The 22,430-nt window shown below is 43.3% G+C and overlaps 1 protein-coding gene across 1 annotated transcript in view; it reads left to right on the top strand.

Moving 5' to 3' along the window:
* ARHGEF12 (Rho guanine nucleotide exchange factor 12) overlaps positions 1–22,430 on the top strand; it is a 506,356-nt gene that overhangs the window by 453,370 nt on the left and 30,556 nt on the right. Inside the window, exons 34-39 of the mRNA XM_082273891.1 lie at positions 669–756; positions 1,682–1,777; positions 14,875–14,945; positions 20,176–20,355; positions 20,645–21,031; positions 21,114–21,358. Coding sequence (XP_082130017.1) covers positions 669–756; positions 1,682–1,777; positions 14,875–14,945; positions 20,176–20,355; positions 20,645–21,031; positions 21,114–21,358 — 1,067 coding nt within the window. The remainder of the gene's footprint in view (positions 1–668; positions 757–1,681; positions 1,778–14,874; positions 14,946–20,175; positions 20,356–20,644; positions 21,032–21,113; positions 21,359–22,430) is intronic.

Below are 22,430 nucleotides of genomic sequence, written 5' to 3'. Positions count from 1 at the left end.
CATCTTCCATGGGACATGTGCTAAATAACATTCATATACAGATTGCAGGCAGGAAGGGGTTAAATCATACTACAATAATTTGGTTTGTTTAGAATTGAGTAATTCATCTTTTGTTTTGGATTTATAATTCTGTAACCTTTAGTAAAAGTGTAGCCCTCCTTAGATGATGAGGACATTACAATACAAGATGTTGGTTCAAAATGCAGAAACAGAGGACAAAAATATAAAACCAATTTTTACTTCTATCAGGAATTTGAATTTTGCCTGACTTTTTTGATCTTCTGTATTTTGATGACTGGATGGTCCAAACCCCTAGAATTCAGCTTTCACTCAAGTTATGTGCTTCCACCTGCATTGGTGAAAGCTCAGATTATAATTGGCATGAATTCCTTGGAGAGTTTGCAAGTAACTGGAGTGTTAAGTGGCTACAGTAGCAAAGCTTATCAATTACTTACTAGGACCATGCTAGTTTTCTCATGTAGTACAAATGATTATAAAAACAAGATGTATAAATATCACTAAAGTACATAATGTTGCATAGCTTTATAGTAGTGTATCTGTATAAGGGCATATCCATTGTTTGTATTTGCTTTTCATCTGTGCATATTTTTGGGGGTTCATTTTTATTTTTTTTCCTGTACCTTCAGTGTGCTTTTCTTCTTTCATAGATCACAAGGCACTCTTCGTAATTTCAATGTCTAAGAACGGGGCACAAATTTATGAGCTCGTCGCCAGCACAGTCTCTGAGAAAAATGTGTATGTGTTAACAATTCTTAATTGCTAGTGATCTTTATTAAGCAAAGCTGAATCTCCTGTGTAATGGATCCACTTAAAATAGAATTGTGTGTAGACATTTCTTTGATTCCTTTTGGATAATCTTTTTAGGTAACATCGAAAAGTATGTAAGAACACAGGTTTGGCAATGTTGTATCATTTATGATGTGATTGTAGTGATGTGCAGTTCAGTTTGAGTGGTTCACACTGTTAAATCATAAATGAAAGCAGATGAAACTGATATGCAATATTCTTTGCAGCTCCAATATTACAAACCTTACACTCAGCAGACTTGGGCCCATCTGCACATGGGGTGTCTAGCTCCTGTGCATGTAATCCTAGTATTTGTTTACCTGGTACAGGTACAGTAGCCTGTAAAGTCTATGGTAGGTTGAAATGCATTGTCTAGGCAAAGCTGAACACTGTAACGAGTGTTACTTATTTAGGGCTCTGTGCTAGATGCCCTGTGTGCAAGGGGCCTTGTAAGGTCACCGCTTAGATAACTTTTGTAGGCACACTTGAAATGTTAATGATGTGGTCTAGCATGCTATCTGCTGGATGGATAGATGACTATGTAATGTAAATATGCAAATTTTCAATAAGTACCAGACTATAAAAGGAAAACGTATTTTAAACCTTGTATTTTTTTTTTAGTACTGTTTATAATAAAGAAAAAAAATGATAGTACAAAACCACTACAAATTCCATTTAACACACAGATTTGAGATTTAACCTTGATATTTAGTTTGTTCACATATCCCCATGTAACTATGGTACAAATCTGATTGATGCAAATGATGTGTTATGCATCTTTAAAAGAACCTACATTTTAGGATGGGGAATAATCTTTTGATGTTTGGGACCAGAACCCCTGTGAAATATTTTTCCTTTTTTGTTTCCTAAACAGTTGGCATGACTTAATTACCAGAATGGCGGCTTCATGTAAAGGAGGGGAGGGTGACAGACCTGCCATTCCTCTAGATCAACCAGGAATTGCACACGAGTAAGTATGAGCAAGAGAAACAAGGAAAGTAAAAAGTCACTTTTCAAAGAATTAATTTAACCACTTAAGCCCCGTAAGATTTTACCCCCTTCCTGACCAGGCCCTATTTTGCGATTCGGCACTGCGTGACTTTTAACGGACAATTGCGCGGTCGTGCGACACTGTACCTAAATGAATTTGACGTCCTTTTTTTCCCACAAATAGAGCTTTCTTCTGGTGGTATTTGATCACCTGTGCGATTTTTTGATCATGCGCTATAAACAAAAAAAGAGCGACAATTTTGCAAAAATAACAATATTTTTCACATTTTTTTTATATGAAATTCCCCCCCACAAAAATTAAAAAATCCACATTTTTTAACATTTTTGGCCAATTTGTTTTCTGCTACTACATATGTTTGGTAAAAAAAAATCACAATAAGCGTATTTTGATTGGTTTGCGCAAAAGTTATTGCGTTTACTAAGAGAAAGATTTTTGTCGTTCTTGTTTTTTTTTTTTTTGTAATGGCAGCGATCTGCGATTTTTTTTTTTTTTTTTTTTTTGCAGTACTGCGACATTGCGGCGGACAGATTGGACCCTTGACTGACATTTTTGACACTTTTGGGGGTACCAGTGACATTACTACAGTAATCAGTGTTATACATATGCACTGTTACTGTAAAAATGAGACTGGCAGGGAAGGGTTTAACTTTATTGGGGAAGGAGGGGTTAAGTGTGTGCCTAGGGGCTTGTTTCTAACTGTGCAGGGATGTGGCTTTACATGTAACAGCAGAGATCTACGGTCCTACATAGCAGGACCATTAGATCTCTGCTACTACAGGGAAGAATGACAGGCGGCTTTGTTTACATTAGCTGCCTGCCTTTCTCCCTTCACAGCGGACGATCGCGAGTGACACACGCGCGGACTTGTTAGGAAACGAGCCGGGCCGGGAGCGCGCCTCCGGGCGGCGCGCGCTCGCCCGCCATTGGTTCCCAGGCTAGTGACGTACCGGTATGTCACTTTGCCTGGCCGGGACTGACCGCCACAGTATATGTACTTGCGGCGGTCGGCAAGTGGTTAAAGGTTAAAGTCCGAGTTTACCTTTTTTGGGAGAAGGGAAGGGGGATCAAAATAATGCTGTCCAGTTTGTGTTGCTCTCTGTGAAAATGTTGAGGTGATTTTTACCTCATTTCTTGTCCCTGTGACAGCAGGATAAGAAATAAGAAAAGCAATTGTGACCAGGAAAAGAAATTGGACAGTAATAATATCACAAAGCTTTCTATCCTTACCAGAAAAAAGGGTTTTCTTGTAGTGTGACACCACTAGAAAGATTCCAGTAGAGACACAGGCAGTTAATAAAATCTAGTGAGAGGTGATGTCCCTTCTATATATATATATATATATATCCCTATATAATGTTTATTAATGTGACTTGCAAAAGAAAAAGTGAGTAGTGTCATGTAATGAAAGTGTAGGTAAACCGCAACAATGAACTTATTTACTCCTGTTTTGGTAACAATTCAATTGGAAACATTTTATATCTGTTTGACAAGCGCAAAAACTACCAGCAAATCCTGCCAGAAATCCAGTGCTTGTTTTTTTTTAAAGTTAAGTTTTTATTTCGTACTTCAGCAAGGCAGTAAATCTTACAGAAGAGACAAAGAAATACCAAAAAATTAGAGGTACATCCATTATCCCAACAATTGTAGAACAGGATGGATCACAGCATATTTCAAGTACCAAACGATAAAATTAATATAAGGCATACCTGGCACCCAATAAAAGGTGGCATTCAGAGTAATGGCATTTACCTAGTGGGGAGAATTCCGTTAATCAACTCGACAAAGACGTATAGTATGTGCAGAGATCATGAGATTATGCTACCTCTTGAGCAAGGTCTTGCCTGCGTACTTTTACATTTTTCCTAAGACAGAACTTCAAACAAAAGAAAAAAACAGGAACAAAAAATCAAGAGAGTAAATGGAGTGCACTTCTATGGTCTCCCTCTGTATATTGCCCTCTCACATGCACCAAGTAGCATTGCCTATGGTATAGGCATAAAAACCTATAAAGAATATATAGAGAAAGACTAATAAAGCGCCAGAAAGAAAGGAGGGAAAAGGGGGGGGGGGGGAGAAATAGGGGTTGATGGAAGGAAAAGGAAGTAACAATAATTATACATAATACAATAGCTGAGACCCCGAGGTTGAGCCACCACCCTTCAGCCTGCGTTTTCCACCCTAGCTCCGACAGAATGAGCCCGCTTAATCTAAGAAAGCGAAGATGACACGTAGTTGTTGTAGTCACTGGAATATTTAAAATCGTGCCAATAGTATCGTTTTTTGGTATTGCTCCACTTTCATTCTCATAACCACCATCAAATGCTCCATTTCGGCATTTTCGTTCCCCACAGGGATCCATTGATTCACCAGTGTGGGGTCTGAGCATTTCTATTTTTGACGCGATGTACAATGATATTAGAAAGTGTGTTAAATCTACAGAACACCAAACCCTATGGAGAAGAGGGGGAAGTATTCCACACTGATCCTCCCTAGATGCAATACAATAAGTGAGCACCAAAGTGTTTTACTAGCATTATTACAAGGTGAAAATAATGTAAAAAATCCCCCCCAAAAAATAAAAAAAACTGAATGTAGGCACCACACCTAATGACGGTTGTCTGCAGTTTATACATTTGTTCTTGGGATTATATACAGTATCTCACAAAAGTGAGTAAACCCCTCACATTTTTTAAAATATTTTATTAAATCTTTTCATGTGACCACACTGAAGAAATGACATTTTGTTACAATGTAAAGCAGTGAGTGTACAGTTTGTATAAAAGTGTAAATTTGCTGTCCACCCCAAAATAACCCAACTCACAGCCATTATTGTCTAAACCGCTGGCAACAAAAGTGAGTACACCCCTAAGTGACAATGTCCAAAGTGTCAATATTTTGTGTGGCCACCATTATTTTACAGCACTGCCTTAACCCTCTTGGTCATGGAGTTCACCAGAGCTTTACAGGTTGCCACTGGAGTCCTCTTTCACTCCTCCATGAGCTAGTGGATGTTAGAGACCTTGAGCTCCTTCACCTTACGTTTGAGGATGCCCCACAGATGCTCAGTAGGGTTTAGGTCTGGAGACATGCTTGGCCAGTCCATCACCTTTACCCTCCGCTTCTTTAGCAAGGCAGTGGTCGTCTTGGAGGTGTGTTTGGGGTCATTATCATGTTGGAATACTGCCCTGCGGCCCAGTCTCCGAAGGGAGGGCATCATGCTCTACTTCAGTATGTCACAGTACATGTTGGCGTTCATGGTTCCCTCAATGAACTGTAGTTACCCACTTCCCGTAGCACTCATGCAGCCCCAGCCCATGACACTCCCACCATCATGCTTGACTGTAGGCAAGTCACACTTGTCTTTGTACTCCTCACCTGCTTGCCACCACACACACTTGACACCATCTGAACCAAATAAGTTGTGCATCATCTTTAGAAGAAGCTTCCTTCTGGGACGACAGCCATGCAGACCAATTTGATGCAGTGTGCGGCGTATGGTCTGATCACTGACAGGCTGCTCACCCCTTCAACCTCTGCAGCAATGCTGAAAATACTCATACATCCATTTCACAAAGACAACCTCTGGATATGACGCTAAGCACGTTCACGCAACTACTTTGGTTGACCATGGCGAGGCCTGTTCTGAGTGGAAACTGTCCTGGTAAACCGCTGTATGGTCTTGGGCACCGTGCTGCAGCTCAGTTTCAGGGTCTTGACAAATTTCTTATAGCCTAGGCCATCTTTATGTAGAGCAACAATACTTTTTTTTTCAGATCCTCAGTTATTTGCCATGAGGTGCCATGTTGAACTTCCAGTGACCAGTATGAGAGAGTGAGAGCGATAGCACCAAATTTAACACACTTGCTCCCCATTCACACCTGAGACCTTGTAACACTAACGAGTCACTTGACACTGGGGTGGGAAAATGGCTGATTGGGCCCAATTTGGACATGTTCACTTAGGAGTGTACTCACTTTTGTTGTCAGCGGTTTAGACATTAATGGCTAGGTGTTAAATTATTTTGAGGGGACAGCAAATTTACATTGTTATACAAGCTGTACACTCACTACTTTACATTGTAGCAAAGTGTAATTTCTTCAGTTTTGTCACATGAAAAGATATAATAAAATATTTACAAAAATGTGAGGGGTGTACTCACTTCTATGAGATACTGTTTATCTAATGCGACCTTTCTTAACCATTTCCTGTTTATATTGTAAGGCACAGGAGAAGACTTTGAAAAAAAAAAAAAGATAGCGAGAAGCTCATTTCCTGATTCTCACTGGTTAGACTGTTTTTTCATTAACCTAAATGATCATTTCTCTATAGGCAGAGACCAAGTCAAACTTGGCTTATTAGGAAGCCCACACAGTGCCTAAAACAGATTGCCTTTTCTTTCTGCGTGTTTGTTGCTTATGGTTTGGCACATTGTGGGCTGGCACAAAGATTGATAGAATAATTAAATTTTTTCATGTGTAAATTTCTTTGTTTTTGGATGTCCCTTCACCCAATTTATCTTGACAAAAATAATCTTACTGCTCATGTTTCCACCATGTAAGCGTGCCCTCTTGCCATATTATCCACTAGCCAAAGCCTTCTTCAGTCGTGGCTACACAGAAAATTGCAGACATGGGGCCAGAGTTTGCAGCTGCTCATTTTGTTACTGTTTTTGTTTTGTTTTGTCACCGGTCTGTTACACAGACTCACATTCACTTCTCTATTCATTTTTGTTGAACCCTCACCACTAGCATCAATTTTTTTATATTACAGTTGACTAAATTCTCAATTAGAATTCTCACTTGGAATGCTACAATTGATTATTTTTTAACACTATTTATTATTTTATCTCTTAATAATTATTTCTCTATCGCTCATTGACAGACGTAGTCCTCGGTGATACAGCACCTTCGGGTTATGTTGCCTCCACAGGAGCAGGACTAGACAGGAAATTAAAAAGCTCTGGCCACACCCTAGGGGCAGTCCCAGAGGGCATATCCTCTCTCTCTCTGCCTCAGCAAATCAGTTATTTTCTGTCTAGTTAGGAGTAAGGACCTAGATACCTTGCTGGGATCTTCGGTCCTGGCAAGATTTTTTTCTTAAAAGATTTTTTAGACAGCTTTTTTTCTCCAGTGTTCCTGTGAGATCTTCAAGCAAGAAAGCTGAACTGGGCGACGGGCTGGATGTTGAGATCCGGTGGTCACCCCAGTTCAGCCTACGAGCGCGTGCAGGCCATAGCTCCGCGCTGGGTCGGCCGCGACAAAGTCCCATTAAGGGACTGACCCCGCGAGTTGAACGTCTCGCTGAAACGCCAAAGACCATGAGTCACGGCGTCCATATCGGTCGACAGCCCTCCCGCCCCGGTGGAGAGGGGTACTGTCAGGAGTTGGTGCCCGCCTGGTTCCGGTATGGTGAGTAGTATGTTCCCCCTTTTCCCCTGACGGGTCTTGTGGTGAACGCGGGCCCCTCTCTGTATGGTAAGATAGAGTCCCCCTCTATCCTATAACATGACACAGATCCCCCTACTTTGAGTGTGATTTTATGTGCAAAAAGCCAGGAGGCTTGGTTTGGGAGCTAACAATCTAATTGTATACATGTTTAAAAGATTGTAATCAGTGGCATTCTGGGAATCTTACTGTGATAAGAATAAGGTACCTACCAGTCAGAAGCCACGGACATGTAGACTGCCTTCCTAAATCAGATCTCCAGCTATAAGCAGGCCTCCCGAACGGCCATGCGGTCCGCCAGGGCCGGTACCGCCAACCACGCCAAATCCCCATGCAGAGAGAGTGTTGTGTGCCCTGCAGCACACCGCTATTCAGTACAGGCCGCCGCCATTTTTTTTGCTGGATTGCACGAGCCGCCATTTTGGCGTAGCCTCGTGTCTCCAGCATGGGGGCGGCTATGTTTGAGGTGATCCAAACACCTCGTGGAGCTAGGGGAGGCGCCGGAAGGCGTGCAGAGGGGCGGAGCCGCCTCCTTTCTTCCTGGGCAGCCAGCCAAAAGACTTCCTGTTTGTCAAGACAGCGCTGTAACCTGTTGCAGTTAAACTCTGAGCATCAAATGGTGAGCCTGGGGGTCTATCTCTCTCTCTCTCGATCGATAGAGATCCCTAGCAGGTAACACTAAGGGGCTTTTGTGGCGCTGGGGGTCGGAAAAAAAAAAAAAAAAAGTTTTTTATTTTTGAATTATATTATCCAGGAAGTGACTGGAATTATCATGGACCCTGCCACACATATTCCCCCACCTGTTTCCCTCGAGGGGGCCACGGGACCCGCCGGTGCACAGAGTGTAGAGGCATTTACAGCAATTTTGGAGTCTATGGTGGCTCGGGTGGAGGCGGCCTGTCAGGGACGAGGGTCAAGGAAGCGACCCCCGCCTACCCCTATATTATCTGACACCTCTGACTCAGATTCAGAGATGGTCACTGCAGTTGCAGGTCCCTCTGCAAGGGCTGTTACCTCAGGTAAAGCTCCCTCAGACAGTGAGGAGGACGTTTCTTCTCCCGCTATAATTCAGGAAGAAGCATTGGTGGACGCACTAGTTGTGGCAGTGCAGGAAACCTTAAAACTTGAGGTTTTACCGGCAGAGGCAACTGAAACAGAGATTCCTTTTGGTACTAACAAGCCCATCAAAACGGTGAAGGTTTTTCCTGTACCCAAGTGTTTTGGTAATAAGATTAAAGGAGAATGGGAGCATTCTAAACGTACCTTTACTATTTCCAAGCGTATTGCTAGACGCTATCCGTTTGAGGAATCCATCATTAAGAAATGGACGGTACCACCAGTGGTGGATCCACCTATTTCCAGGCTGAATAAAGCCACGGTTATCCCAGTGGAGGACACTTCGTCCTTTAAGGATCCGGTGGATCGAAAGATGGAAGCAGAGTCCCGCACCATCTTCTCTCTGATAGGGTCAGCATTTAGACCAGTAATTGTTATTGGTCTAGTTTCCCAGACACTTACGGAATGGGCGAGAATGGTACGCCAAGACCTTAGGGGAAAAGATATTCCCCAGGAGACATCTGATTTGATGGAACAGATTATACAAGGGCTACAGTTTATCTGTGACGCAGCCTTGGACACTACTCCCCTATTAGGGCATGCATCTATGTCAGCGGTTATCCTCAGACGTGTGCTGTGGTTAAAATGCTGGTCAGCTGACCTAGGTTCCAAAAAGACCTTGACAAATCTCCCCTTTCAGGGGAATCGTCTATTTGGGGCCACCCTAGATGAAATCATCAAGGATGCCACTGGGGGCAAGAGCACTTTTTTGCCACAGGCTGCTAAAGCTAAGGGACCTCGCAACAAGCGAGGACCTTTCTTTACCGCCCATAAAGGGCGCCCGGCTGGAATAAGCGGGAAAGGCAAGACTCCTCCAGGAGGGTTCAAGAAGGGCTGGTCGGACAAACAGAGGACCAACCCAGCCAAACCCGAAGCAAAGGAGTACACAGCCTGAAGGTGCGCCCCCACCCGGTTTCAGGGTGGGGGGACGTTTTCACCGGTATTCAGGACATTAGATCGAGCATCAACCACTACTACCGGTGCGATTCTTCCCTTCCAACATTTAAGTACTACAGGAAGCGGTAGTTACCGTTCCCTGAATAGATCTTTTCCTTTACCTTTTCCTAAGATTAGTCCCTATGCCTCACAGGAATCGGATCTGGTTGACCAGACAGGCCAAGAAGCCTCTAGTCGGGTGACTTCGGTCCCTGAGGTTCAACCAGAAAAGATCACCCTTCCTGATAACAATCAGGTATCTGATAAATGTGTGGGAACAGAAAACGACCAGACTTTCTCGGATGGTCGGGGCCAGATACCTCTAGGGACGCCTGGTTCAGATCCAATCAGCACCAGTGGTCCTAGAAATTCTAGGCTGGCCTCGTCAAGCCGGCCTGGCCGACTTGGACATGCTAGTCGCAGACGTTCCGTGGGAACTTCGTCTCAGGGAGTGTCTGTGGTCTCAAGGACCAATTTACCATCGTGCTTTACAGTCGCTGGTTTTAATGGCCTGGCCATTGAGACCCAAGTACTGAAGGACAGAGGGTTGTCTACTTAAGTCATTCCTACCCTTATTAAAGCAAGGAAAGCGACTTCCAGCAAGGTCTATTATCACACTTGGAAGACTTATATTGCGTGGTGCGAATCTTTAGGATTTCCTCCACGTACCTATTCGGTGACTCGAATATTGGCTTTTTTGCAACAAGGGGTTGAGCAGAAGCTAGCCTTGAGCACCATCAAGGGTCAAGTTTCAGCATTAGCAATCTTCTTTCAGAAACCTTTAGCTACCAAGTCCTTGGTGCGGAATTTCATCCAGGGGGTGCGGCACCTGGCTCCACCAGTCCGCGCGCCCTTACCGCCCTGGGATCTTAATTTGGTTTTGTCGGTTCTACAGAAACCTCCTTTTGAAAACATCAGGGAGATTCCCTTGCTTACTTTATCCCAGAAGGTGGCCTTCTTGGTGGCTATCACTTCTGCTCGCAGGGTGTCAGAACTGGCTGCATTATCATGCCAGTCCCCATACCTAGTGATTCATAGGGATAAGGTAGTACTTCATCCTAAGCCATCTTTTCTTCCTAAGGTGGTTTCAGATTTTCATCTGAATGAAGATATTGTACTACCTTCCTTGTGTCCTCAGCCCAAGCATCATCGGGAACATACGTTGCATTCCTTAGATGTGGTTCGGGCAATCAGGGTATACCTGAAAGCTACGGAATCATTCCGTAAGACGGATTCACTTTTTGTGATCACGGATGGCCCCAGAAAGGGTTTGCCTGCATCTGCCGCGACCATTGCCAAATGGATTAGACAGACGGTGGTACAGGCTTATTCTATTAAGGGTCAGAGTCCTCCGTTCCCTGTTAAGGCGCACTCCACTCGAGCGCTCAGTACTTCCTGGGCCTTTCGCCATCAGGCGTCAGTGGTCCAGGTATGTAAGGCGGCCACCTGGTCGTCGGTACATACCTTTACAAAATTCTATAAAATTGATGTGACGGCATCGGCGGATGCCTCATTTGGCCGCAAGGTTTTGCAGGCCGCAATTTGAGGAGACCGGTGGTCTACCTCGAGGGTTTTTTTCTGTTTGAAAAAAAAAAAAAAAAATTTCTCTTTTTTGTTGAGTCTCATCATTAAGGATGAGCATTGTAAACTTCTAGTTGGCACCGGTTGGGCCTTCTAGATTGGGATTTGATTTCATTTTCCCACCCCTCATTTGTGATACTGCTCTGGGACGTCCCGAAGGTGCTGTATCACCGAGGACTACGTCTGTCAATGAGCGATAGAGAAAAATGGATTTTTGTAAAATCTTACCGTAAAATCCTTTTCTCTTAGCTCATTGACAGACGTAGTCCCCGCCCCTCTGTTTTTTGAGTTGGGTTGGGTTAAAATCTCTAAAGACTGCTTTTTGACATAACTGATTTGCTGAGGCAGAGAGAGAGAGGATATGCCCTCTGGGACTGCCCCTAGGGTGTGGCCAGAGCTTTTTAATTTCCTGTCTAGTCCTGCTCCTGTGGAGGCAACATAACCCGAAGGTGCTGTATCACCGAGGACTACGTCTGTCAATGAGCTAAGAGAAAAGGATTTTACGGTAAGATTTTACAAAAATCCATTTTTTCTAAAAAATGTTCAGTTTGCTTGATAAAATAGCATGCATATTGTATTTCTGTCTAAATTATGTGGTAATATATATATATTGAAATGAAAAGAAAATCGATAGAAAACCATTTTACGTTTCCTAGTAGGGTAAAAGAGAGAAATGCATGACTTGTCATTGCTGACCTCTGTGAGTCGGCTCTGTTGTGTCACACATTTCACAGAGCCTGCCTTCTGAACTACAGAAGTGCTGAGAGGAGGCATTTCAGGAGGCGTGGTCAGTGCAGGAATCACAGCATGCAGGCAGCAAGCTACCATGGGATAAGTAGTCCTTAGAAATCAAAAGTAAACAGCAGAGGAGAAGCTGCAAAGCATGCAGGAAATCCAGGAAGTTGTGGAACGAGATGGCCAGCAGACGGGCAAAACTCACAACATATTAGGTTTTTCAAGTAAGCTCAATTTGGATTGTAAAACAACTATTTTCCAAAAAGTAAAGTGCAATAGTGTACATATAATATGTAACTCAGTCCATATGCAAAAAACAAAAGAATTGTGAAGATCAGCAATGCATTCAATAATAATCAAATAGTGTACATCCACAGGAATGTGTGGAATCGGATAACTTCAACTGTGATATAAAGTAGAAAATGGGAGTTTGTGGGGAATCTTGGGCTGGAAAACCAAAACCCAAATTGGTTCATCACAAAAACAGAAGACTGGACTTTCTAAGGCACATCATGAAATGAATCATAGCAACTCACAAATTCTTTGAAAACATAATTTTATTACAAAATAGTTACAATAAAATTGGTTGGAAGGACAAAGTGTCCAAACAAAACATGTACGACATGTGTGAAGACAGTGAGTGTGTTTAAAAACGAATAACCCAAAACTATTTTTACCCATATAGTCTCCTATTGACAAATGGTAAAATAGTGTGGGTTATTATAAGTTCACAAAGTTATTTTTGAAATAACATCATAAGTTACATATTCAAATCTGATTTTTAGGTCTACGCGTTTCGCAGCGTGCTTCTTCAGGACCTTATTTATACATCAGAAGTTTCTGTGATAGGGTGTAGCCAACATCTCCCAGGCGAGCATAGAGGACGCCAAAGGAACAAGGGTCTTGATTTGTGTCTATATAATATAGACCTTTTTAGATTATTACAATCTCAAAAATCTCGAGGGCTTGTTTTGACCCCAGGAATTACCAATCCGGAGTCCACCCTACCTGTATATCTCTACATGGTTTAGGGTTTAATCTAAAAAGGTCTATATTATATAGACACAAATCAAGACCCTTGTTCCTTTGGCATCCTCTATGCTTGCCTGGGAGACGTTGGCTACACCCTATCACAGAAACTTCTGATGTATAAATACGGTCCTGAAGAAGCACGCTGCGAAACGCGTAGACCTAAAAATCAGATGTGAATATGTAACTTATGATGTTATTTCAAAAATAACTTTGTGAACTTATAATAACCCACACTATTTTCCAATTTGTCAATAGGAGACTATATGGGTAAAAATAGTTTTGAGTTATTCCTTTTTAAACAAACTCACTGTCTTCACACATGTCGTACATGTTTTGTTTGGACACTTTGTCCTTCCAACCAATTTTATTGTAACTCTATTTTGTAATAAAATTATGTTTTAAAAGAATTTGTGAGTCGCTATGATTCATTTCATGATGTGCCTTAGAAAGTCCAGTCTTCTTTTTTTTTTTGATGAACCAATTTGGGTTTTGGTTTTCCAGCCCAAGATTCCCCACAAACTCCCATTCTCTATATATTTTGGATGATGGCACAAGTTGGGTAGTTCATTTTCTCCAATATGTGATATAAAGTAGGTACTCTGTTCAAAAAAGATGACAGCACAGATTTCACAAACCGGAGATCAGCAGGGTATGTGTATATTAAATGGTTCCCCCAATCGACTCTAAGCACTGTTACCTTCCTGTAGATCATAAACATGGGACTTTATTCCCTCAGCACAGCTCAAGATGACTGGTTAAAACATGAGACAAGAGAGAACTTTGTAGTGCAATAAATCTCCAACAAGAATTTTTTTTAAAAAACCAATGCACTTACAGTTCCACAGTCAAATGTCAGCAGTACAATCACAAAAAGCAGACCCTTCTGCGGCAGTGTCTGCTTTTTGTAATAAGAAGGGGACGTTAGACAGCAGATGGCCCTAATACGTTGCTTTTTTCAGGAAATGTTGTGCTTTGCCTGGAGTTTACTTCAAGCCTACATAAAAATTGACCCTTACAATGAGAACATTAATTAACCTTGCAACCTTAATATTGGGCCTGTGAACTAGGGATGCACGTTCCTAGTTCACAGGCCCAATATTAAACATATTATATAGTCATTGATTTATTTAAAAAAAAATATGTTCACAAAAGGGTTGAACTGCATCTTCATCAAGGTCTGGTTTTTGTAAAAATGGACCTTGGTGATTAATAGTTATAGCAGTACCCCCCTTTATCCTGTGCTCTGGCACCTTACCCCTTATTTGGTTTTTACTCTGTTTGCTGATAGGCCCCTGTGCAAAACCACTTGCAATAGATCTGCACATTGAAGCATGCAAGTATTCTCCAGGTTTTTTTTTTTTTTTTACAGAAACTTATTTGAAAAGCAAAATAACATGGTTGCAAAAAGAACAGGCAAACACATAAGGCAAAAAATATTTATAAAGTTGCAAGGATGGGTGGGTCATGTAGGGCTAGCCGTCAACAGAACAAGTGCTCTATATCAAAAGAATCATAAATGAATGAACAACAGGCAATATTTGCAATTATTTTTTGCAGCTCTTATGATATTGAACATGGATATCTTGTAGATTGTAACAGCTTTGTGTGCTAAAGATTGTTTGTACTGATAAGGTTTCTCTTAAACTAGAAAAGCTAGGAAATCATTGTGATAAATAACTATAGTTTTATCGGTTGTCACTGATTGTTTTTGTCCCTAGAATACTACAGTTTAGTTTGTGTTTGAATATTCATTGAATCCTCCTGAAACTTTCTGCAAGGCAGGCCATGCATTAAGCAATTTTCTTTCCCATAACCACAGTTTGAAGGAAAGATAATCGCTAGATTTTCCATCAACACAGTCTGTGATAATAGGGGAAAGCCTCCCGCTGCGATAGCCGGTGGCAGAAATCAGATGAGAAACCCCAACAGGCTGGTTGTACTAAATTTGGTCAGTAGATAAAATTCAGTACAACCAGCTTGCCCATAGATGGATCGCAATTTGTCCAGTTCCTGCTTAACTGGCTGAATTTAGGTCTATGACCAGTTTGAATTTGCTTGTCCTGTTTCCTCGCCTTTTTGTTTTTTTTTTTTTCTTTTTATTCTTTAATAAAGAAAAACTGCCAAGGAAATGTTCTTGAAAAATACAATGATATGGGATGTGATTTTGCACACTGAGAATATTTAGTTGCCTTTTGTTTTTCACCTTTGCAGAGAGGAACACGAAAATGGAGAAAAACAGAAGGGGGACCATGAACAACAAGGACAAGATTTGCCAAGTTCAGGTAAATTTAGTGAGTGTAACAATTCAGTTCAACAGCCCATGATAATTCAGGATACAATTTTATCACCAATACATGCAATCCATTTCTTTGCATGTGGGAAGTCTTAGGGAACGTGGCAAAATTATGATATTGGTTTCTGCATTAGTAAATACTTTTTACACCACATTTTGGGGAATGCTGAGAATACCAAATCTCACAAGAAGATGCTCTAGCATGGCATACAAGCTGCTTTCTATGACATTTGGGAGCCTCTGAATCACTTCCAATTGTACTGGAAAGTGTGTGACATCATTCCCACCTAGGGTTCCAAAAGTATATTTCTCTTACGTCATCCGACAGTCGCCACCGCCTCTAAGTCATCACTATTGGGTATTGACTTCCGCTCCGCAGGAGTAGCTAGGCATAAGACTTAGTCAAAAAGAACAAAGGCATTTGCATATACACACCCATGGGGGCTGTCCCACTAGGTCAATACCCCCCTGCAGTGACCACTCCCAACTCAGTTTCTTTCTGCCTAGCGTCAGGAGTAGTTAGGCTTCCCTGTGCTGGGGCTACAGTCTCAGCCTATCTAATCTTTTTTCTTTGATTTTCTTTGAAAATGTCAGTTCTTTCTTACTTTACTAGCTGTTTATTTTGTCAGCTTAGTTTTAGTCGACTCTTCGGAAGAAGATGGATTCATGCGGTGCTGGGATTCGGACTGACCGCCCTGGTTCTCCAGGGCAGAGGGTCAGATGGACCCCCAGCCCGCCATCGAGCGTTCAGCCGTGGTTCGTCCTGGCATTATGAAGGACCCATCCCTGCTCGCAGCAGGGATGCAGCCGTGAGGTGGCTACCTCACTGGACACATCTGCGATGCTGCAGTGTAATGTCCCTGGCAGATAAGGACAGCGGCTTTCCGTTCTGAGAGGCTCCCCACGCCGTCTGGTACAGGTAAGTACTTCTGTGTGGGACCTCTGTCTGGGGTGGCAGTCCTGTGTTGCTGTGTGTTCCCCATGTCTGTGCCTGTGTGGCTCCCTGATGCGATCCCTGCGGGGCTCGCTTGTACATGCGGTGCTGTGTGTTTTTGGGGGCCCCCTTCCCCTGTGTCACTTCGGTGTTTGTGGGGATACAGACTGTGTGTGTGGCGACCGCAGCGAGGTAAAACCGCGCGGTACGCCATTTTAGGTATGGGCAAGCATGTTTGGCTTCACTATGGGCATTACTACATGCTGTTTTGGCGTCATCCGGCGCCATCTTGCGGTGGCAGAACGATCGTTCCGACCGCATGTTCGGCTGCCATTTTGCCGGAGCCTTCCATTCAGTCCTATGGGCAGCCATTTTCCCTGAGTCAATGCAGCTTTATAGTTCAGCCTTTTCTGACCTCACTTCCTTTTCCTCTGAGGCAGCGACATCGGTGGTAACACTCTGCGGGGCTCTGCAGACTATCTCTCTCACCCTTCTGTATTGTCATTTCTGGCTCAGTTTTCTTCTCCTGTTAGGGGGTCTTTTGTCACTGTACCTGTAGCGGTGGGCTGCGCACTCCGCAGCGGTTTTAAAGGGGCAGTACCAAATTTATTGCACTGTTGTTTCATCTTGGTCAATGGATTCTCAGGACAGCAAATTCCCCCCAGCTCTGGTGGGGGGCCCCGGTTCTCCTGTGGCCCCTCTGAAACCTGATTTGGCCACTGTAGTGGCGACCTTGGTTTCCAATATGGAGGTGCTGATGGCTGAACGTGCTGCTAGGAAGAGGCCCAGATTGTCTCTCTCCTCTGATTCAGATGGCGATATGGCTGCTGCGGCGAGCGTGCCCTTTTCAGGGTCTCGCTCATCCTTAGACCCGCTGGGGTCTGAGGGGGAGGCAGAGGTGGACGGGGTTGATACTTCCTCCCCGGGATAGCCTGAAGAGCGTGCGACCATGCATGAATTGATTGTTTCTGTAAAGGAAACACTACATTTGGAGGATGAGCCCAGTCCTGCGGGCATTGTGTCCTCATTTGGGACACACAGGACCCGCAAGTCGGTGCAGGTCTTTCCCTGTCCCGCTGAGTTTCATTACACTGTTAATGAACTGTGGCGCACTTTAAAACGTCCATTCCTGGTACCTAGTCGGTTCAAATTGCTTTATCCCTTTGCGCCGGCTACGGAATCACGATGGTGTGTGCCTCCACAGGTGGATCACACTGTGGCCGTATTGAACAAGGCTACCTTGGTTCCTTCAGATGATACCCCGGTTTTTCGGGATCCCACGGACCGGCGGTTGGAGTCTCTAGCCCGCCATTCCTATACGGTGGCGGGCTCGTTGCTCAAACCCATTTTCGCGTCCGTTTTGGTGGCTCAGGCGGTGGCTGATTGGACTAAGGTGCTTAGGAGCAACCTCGTGTCTGATGCTGTTCCACATGCCCGGCTGGATATGGTGGATCAAATTCACCAAGGAATCATGTATTTGTGTGATGCGGCCTTAAATGAGGCCCCTTTGGTAGCACGCCTATCTAGTGTCTCGGTGCTTAACCGTCGACTGATCTGGCTGAAGAGCTGGTCGGCTGACCAGTCCTCGCGGGAAACAGTTGCTGATTTTCCCTATGCTGGTTCTCGCCTTTTTGGCGAGGCTTTGGATACCCTGGTAAAAGGCGTCACAGGGGGCAAGAGCACTTTGCTGCCCCAGAACCCGAAGAACAAGTCCTTTCGTGGCAAGCGGGGTTCTGCGTCTCCATCTACTCAGGGGTCCTTTCGTGCCTTTCGAAACCAAGCGAAGGGCAAGCCCTTCAAGGGCCAGGGTAGCCAGAAGAAGCCCTGGGCGGGCAAGCAGAAGTCGGGCAATGCCGGCTAGGCGGGTCAATCCGCCTCCGCCTGAAGGGGCGCCCTCACCCAATTCCGGGGTGGGGGGACGTTTGCGCGGTTTCTTCCAACCTTGGCTGCTCCGGATTTCGGACAGGTGGGTTCAGGAAATCGTTCGATCAGGGTAAAAGATCGAATTCCTTTCTGGGCCGGCGGACAGATTTTTTCCCTCAAATCTTCATTTGACCCCAGGACTCCTGCAGAACCTGCATCAAGTATGTGACTGTATGAGTGGGCGGCGACTGTCGGAGGACTCAGAGAAAGGAATTTTACGGTAAGATTTTACAAAAATTCAGTTTTTTCACTGCCTAGTCTACTCCTGGTAACCATTAAAAAATTTGAAAGCGCTGCCTATGGAGATTTGTATTGACCGTAGTTTGTCGCCATTCCACGGGTGTGCGGAATTTTAAACCGTAACATGTTGGGTATCTATTTACTCTGCGTGACATCATCTTTCACAATATACAAAAAATGGGCTAACTTAACTGTTTAGTTTTTTTTAAATGCAGTGAAATGTGATTTTTTTCATAATTTTTCCAAAAAAATTACGTTTGAAAGACCGCTGCACAAATACCGCGAGACAAAAAATATTGCAATGACCGCCATTTTATTCTCCAGAGTTCTTGCTAAAAATATATTTATAATGTTTGGGGGTTCTAAGTAGTTTTCTAGCAAAAAATACAGATTTTAACTTATAAACATAAAGTGTCAAAAATATACTCAGTCTTCACATGGTTTAATAACCCCTTGTGATAGCAATCATGTAAAAATAAAGAAAAAAAAGTAAAAAAAAAAATTATGAAAAAACAAAATTGCCAAAACCCCAGTTGCCCCACACACCTGTGCAAATGCACTCCCAGGGTGCATAAGTGTAAGTAAACCATGGTCGCAACACACGTGATATATCGCTGCGAACGTCAGAGTGAGAACAATAATTCTACCACAAGAGCTCCTAGTTAACTCTAAATTGATGAGCTGAAACGTCTTTTAACGCATCGTCTGAGGATTTATGGGCTTCATCGTTTGTGGCTATATCGCGGGCGCACACAATTTTAAAACTTGAAATTTTTTCTTCTATATATTTACTCGATGCAACCTTATCTTTTACATTTAACCAAAAATGGGTATTATGTGATGTGGTTTTGCACTAAAATTATTTTATTATTTTTCATCTGAACTATTTGCGTTTAACCACTTCAATACAGGGCACTTTCACCCTTTTCCTGCCCAGGCCAATTTTCAGCTTTTAGCGCTGTTGCAATTTGAATGACAACTGCGCGGTCATGCAACACTGTACCTAAACCAAATTTGTCATTTTTTTCACACAAATAGAGCTTTCTTTTGGTGGTGTTTGATCACCGCAAGGTTTTTTCTTTTTTGCTAAACAAAAAAAAAAAAAAGTTTGTTTGTTATAAAATTTTATAAATAAGTTTTTTCCTGCACTGAGGCCGCGCTGACGGGCACTGATGGGCTGCACTGACGGGCACTGATAGGCAGCACTGGTGGTTAATAATGGGCACTGGTGAGCGGCACTGATAGATTGCAATGATGGGCACTGGTGGGCGGCACTGATAGATGGCAATCATGAGCAGCTCTGATGGGGAGGGCACTGAAAGGGTCCCTGAGCCCTGATTGCCATCCCTGGTGGCCATGGGTGGGCATTCCTGGTGGCCATGGGTGGGCATTCCTGGTGGCCATGGGTGGGCATTCCTGGTGGCCATGGGTGGGCATTCCTGGTGGCCATGGGTGGGGCAATCCCTGGTGGCTCTAGTGGCACCCCCCCAAGGGTGTGCACTGGTGATCAATGCTCTGATTACCAGCACAGTCCCCCCCGTCAGGAGAGCCGCAGATCGGCTCTCCTTTACTCGTCCCTGTCAGTCGCGAACTGAGGAAAGCTGATCAACGGCACTTCCTATTTACTATGTGAGCAGCTGTGATTGGACACAGCTGGTCACATGCTAAAGAGCCTACGTCATTAGGCTCTTTACGGAGATCAGAGATGCGGTGTGTCAGAGTGACACACCGCAGCACCGATCGCCGCTCTGCGTGGGGGGGGAGTGCTCTATCCTGCTGGACGTCATATGACGCCCAGTCAGGATAGACAACCACTTTTGCCGCCGTCAATCTGTTATAGGGCGGGTGGCAAGTGGTTGATAAACAGTTGCGCAAATATCACATGAAACAAAAATTTGCAATTATCCCCTTTTTATTTTACATGGCCTCTGCTTTCAGAAAATATAGAATGTTCTGGGGTTTATGTAATTTTATTGCCAAAAATTTGTATTTTTACATGCATGCGACAAAGAAAAGAAAATTGCTCTGGAGCTGAACTGGTTATAACATTTTTGGAATTTTGCATACATGCATTTTTCCTCACATTTCTGAGCTTTCAATATTTCTGTGCCTTCTTCCACAGGCAAGGACCCAGAAACTGAAGGCACAGCTTTGCCAATGTCTGTTCCCCATGTTGGTGATGATGGCATCCTGCAGCCTCAACAAGGGACTTTTCACCATCCAATTTCCACATCACCTTCCAGCCACATCTCTTATGACACACCTCTGGAGCACACGTGGGCCCTGGATGCGCTCAGAAACGGTAAGAATCAAAAATAGATCCTTGTCATATACGACATGAAGATGCATATTTCACTATTTTCAGTATAAGTGTGTAATAGCTGTGAGAAATCATCAATATGCATTGCATATATGGACTCAAAAATGGAGCTGGGCTTTGTATATTTACTATGTACATGTGAGGTGCTATTTCCAATCATGTTTTGATTTTGGTTTTGACTAGCATGAAAATGTGTGTAGAACTATGCACGAATGATGCAATACTATCCCCAAAAGAATTTTGATTTTAGTGTATTATTCATTTCTTTTAGTGGAATTACTTAAGCAGATACTATTGCAACAAGTAAAGCTGCAACAAGTAAAGCTCCTTCAGAAAGAAGAGTCTGAAAACTTCCAGCGTTTCTGCAGTCGGAGTTCCAGGGAGCACACTGCAGACAGTGACCAGCAGCTGGTGCCTTTGGGCCTTAACCACCAGCGAAAGAAAAGCAGAGAGAGCTATTCTAATAGACAATCCTCCTTAAGACAGAAATCTGAAGAACGATGCTCTGATCGTGGAAGACTAAGCTCGGAGATGACTGATGAATCTGTGGAAGAGAACATAGAACAGTACTTTGATGCTCAGGAGCTTCACAGCAAGCAACATTCTAAGGAAAACAGTAAAGCGAGAGGCTTGGATGAGATGCAATATCGGATATCAGGTGACAGGCTTGTTTATCTTAGGGAAATGGGCAATACTGTTTGGTTTGGATAAAGATCTCTTACTTGATATCCTTTATGTAGGGCGATACTTGATCCTGGATGGGTATGAGAGCATACAGGAAAGTTCCACGGATGAAGATTACATCTGTCCTGAGTCTTCTACCCAGTGCACATTTTCTGACCAGCCAGCAAAGAGCTCCTCCTCTGCAACAGAGAGGCTGAGTGCGCCAATCACTGAGCTTGTTGAGCCTACGCCACCTTTTGAGACATATAAACGGATGTTACATTATATTGAAAATATTGAGACTGACTTACTACAGCTCAAGGTGAGCACTGAAACTTGACTTCTGCCTACTCAAGGTGAACTGAAGAAATAGCACTGCTAGTAAAGTACCACATTTATGGTGAAATAAAATGAACTTATAGGTTTACAGGTTTTCCTTTTTTTTTTTTTAAAGGGCCAGGGGCTGATGTGTTTAATCTTTTTGAAATGATGACCAGAATAATATACCTGCTCCCAGCCTGCATGACTTCAAAAGGAAGTAGCTGATTGCCCCCCCCCCCCCCTTCCTCTTCCTGTATTGCAGATTGATTTTTTTTTTTTTTAAGGGAGCAGGTTTCTATTTCTTACTCCCACTTTTGCTTAAACACCTCTACGCAGAACCTCCTGCCTCCTGGGACACGTGACCTGTCCTAGGAGACATCAGGTTCATACACAGAGTGCAGTGCGTTTTGCGCATGCACAGTGGGGAGCCAACTGAAGCATCAGGAAGTCACAGAAGACTTCCTGCAGTCACGATGGCACCGCTTGGGACTCAAAGACCAGCAAAGAAATGGCCCAAGTTAAGACAGGGCTGAAAAACTGGGCTGGTAAGTGTCTGTATATTTAAAGTCAGCAGCTACAGTATTTGTGGCTGTAGACTTTCAATTTTTGCTTTTAGTGCTGTCGCACTTTGAATGACAATTACTCATATTACTCATAAATTTCATAGTCAGGTAACACTGTACCCATATGAAGTTTTTAATCATTTTTTTCACACAAATAGAGCCTTCTTTTGGTGGTATTTACACACCACTGGGTTTTTTTTTTGGCTAAAGAAATATTAAAAAGACTGTTTTTTTTTTTTTTGGTTTTTTTTTTTTTTTAGTTTCTGTTATAAAGTTTTGAAAATCTAATTTCTTGAGGCCTCAAAAAACGCCAGGATAGTACAAATATCTCCCAAATTACCTGTTTTTGGAAAGTAGACAGTTCAAGGTATTTAGTAAGAGGTATGGCAAGTTTTTTTTAACCACTTTAAGACCGGAAGGATTTGCCCCCTTAATGACCAGGCACTATTTTGGGATTCGGCACTGCGTTACTTTAACGGACAATTGCGCGGTTGTGCGACGCCGTACCCA

Source organism: Pelophylax lessonae (assembly GCF_965119305.1).
Source record: "Pelophylax lessonae genome assembly, chromosome: 12".
Classification (NCBI taxonomy): domain Eukaryota; kingdom Metazoa; phylum Chordata; class Amphibia; order Anura; family Ranidae; genus Pelophylax; species Pelophylax lessonae.
The sequence above is the reverse complement of the archived record's forward strand: the minus strand, read 5'-3'. Positions and strand labels throughout refer to the sequence as shown.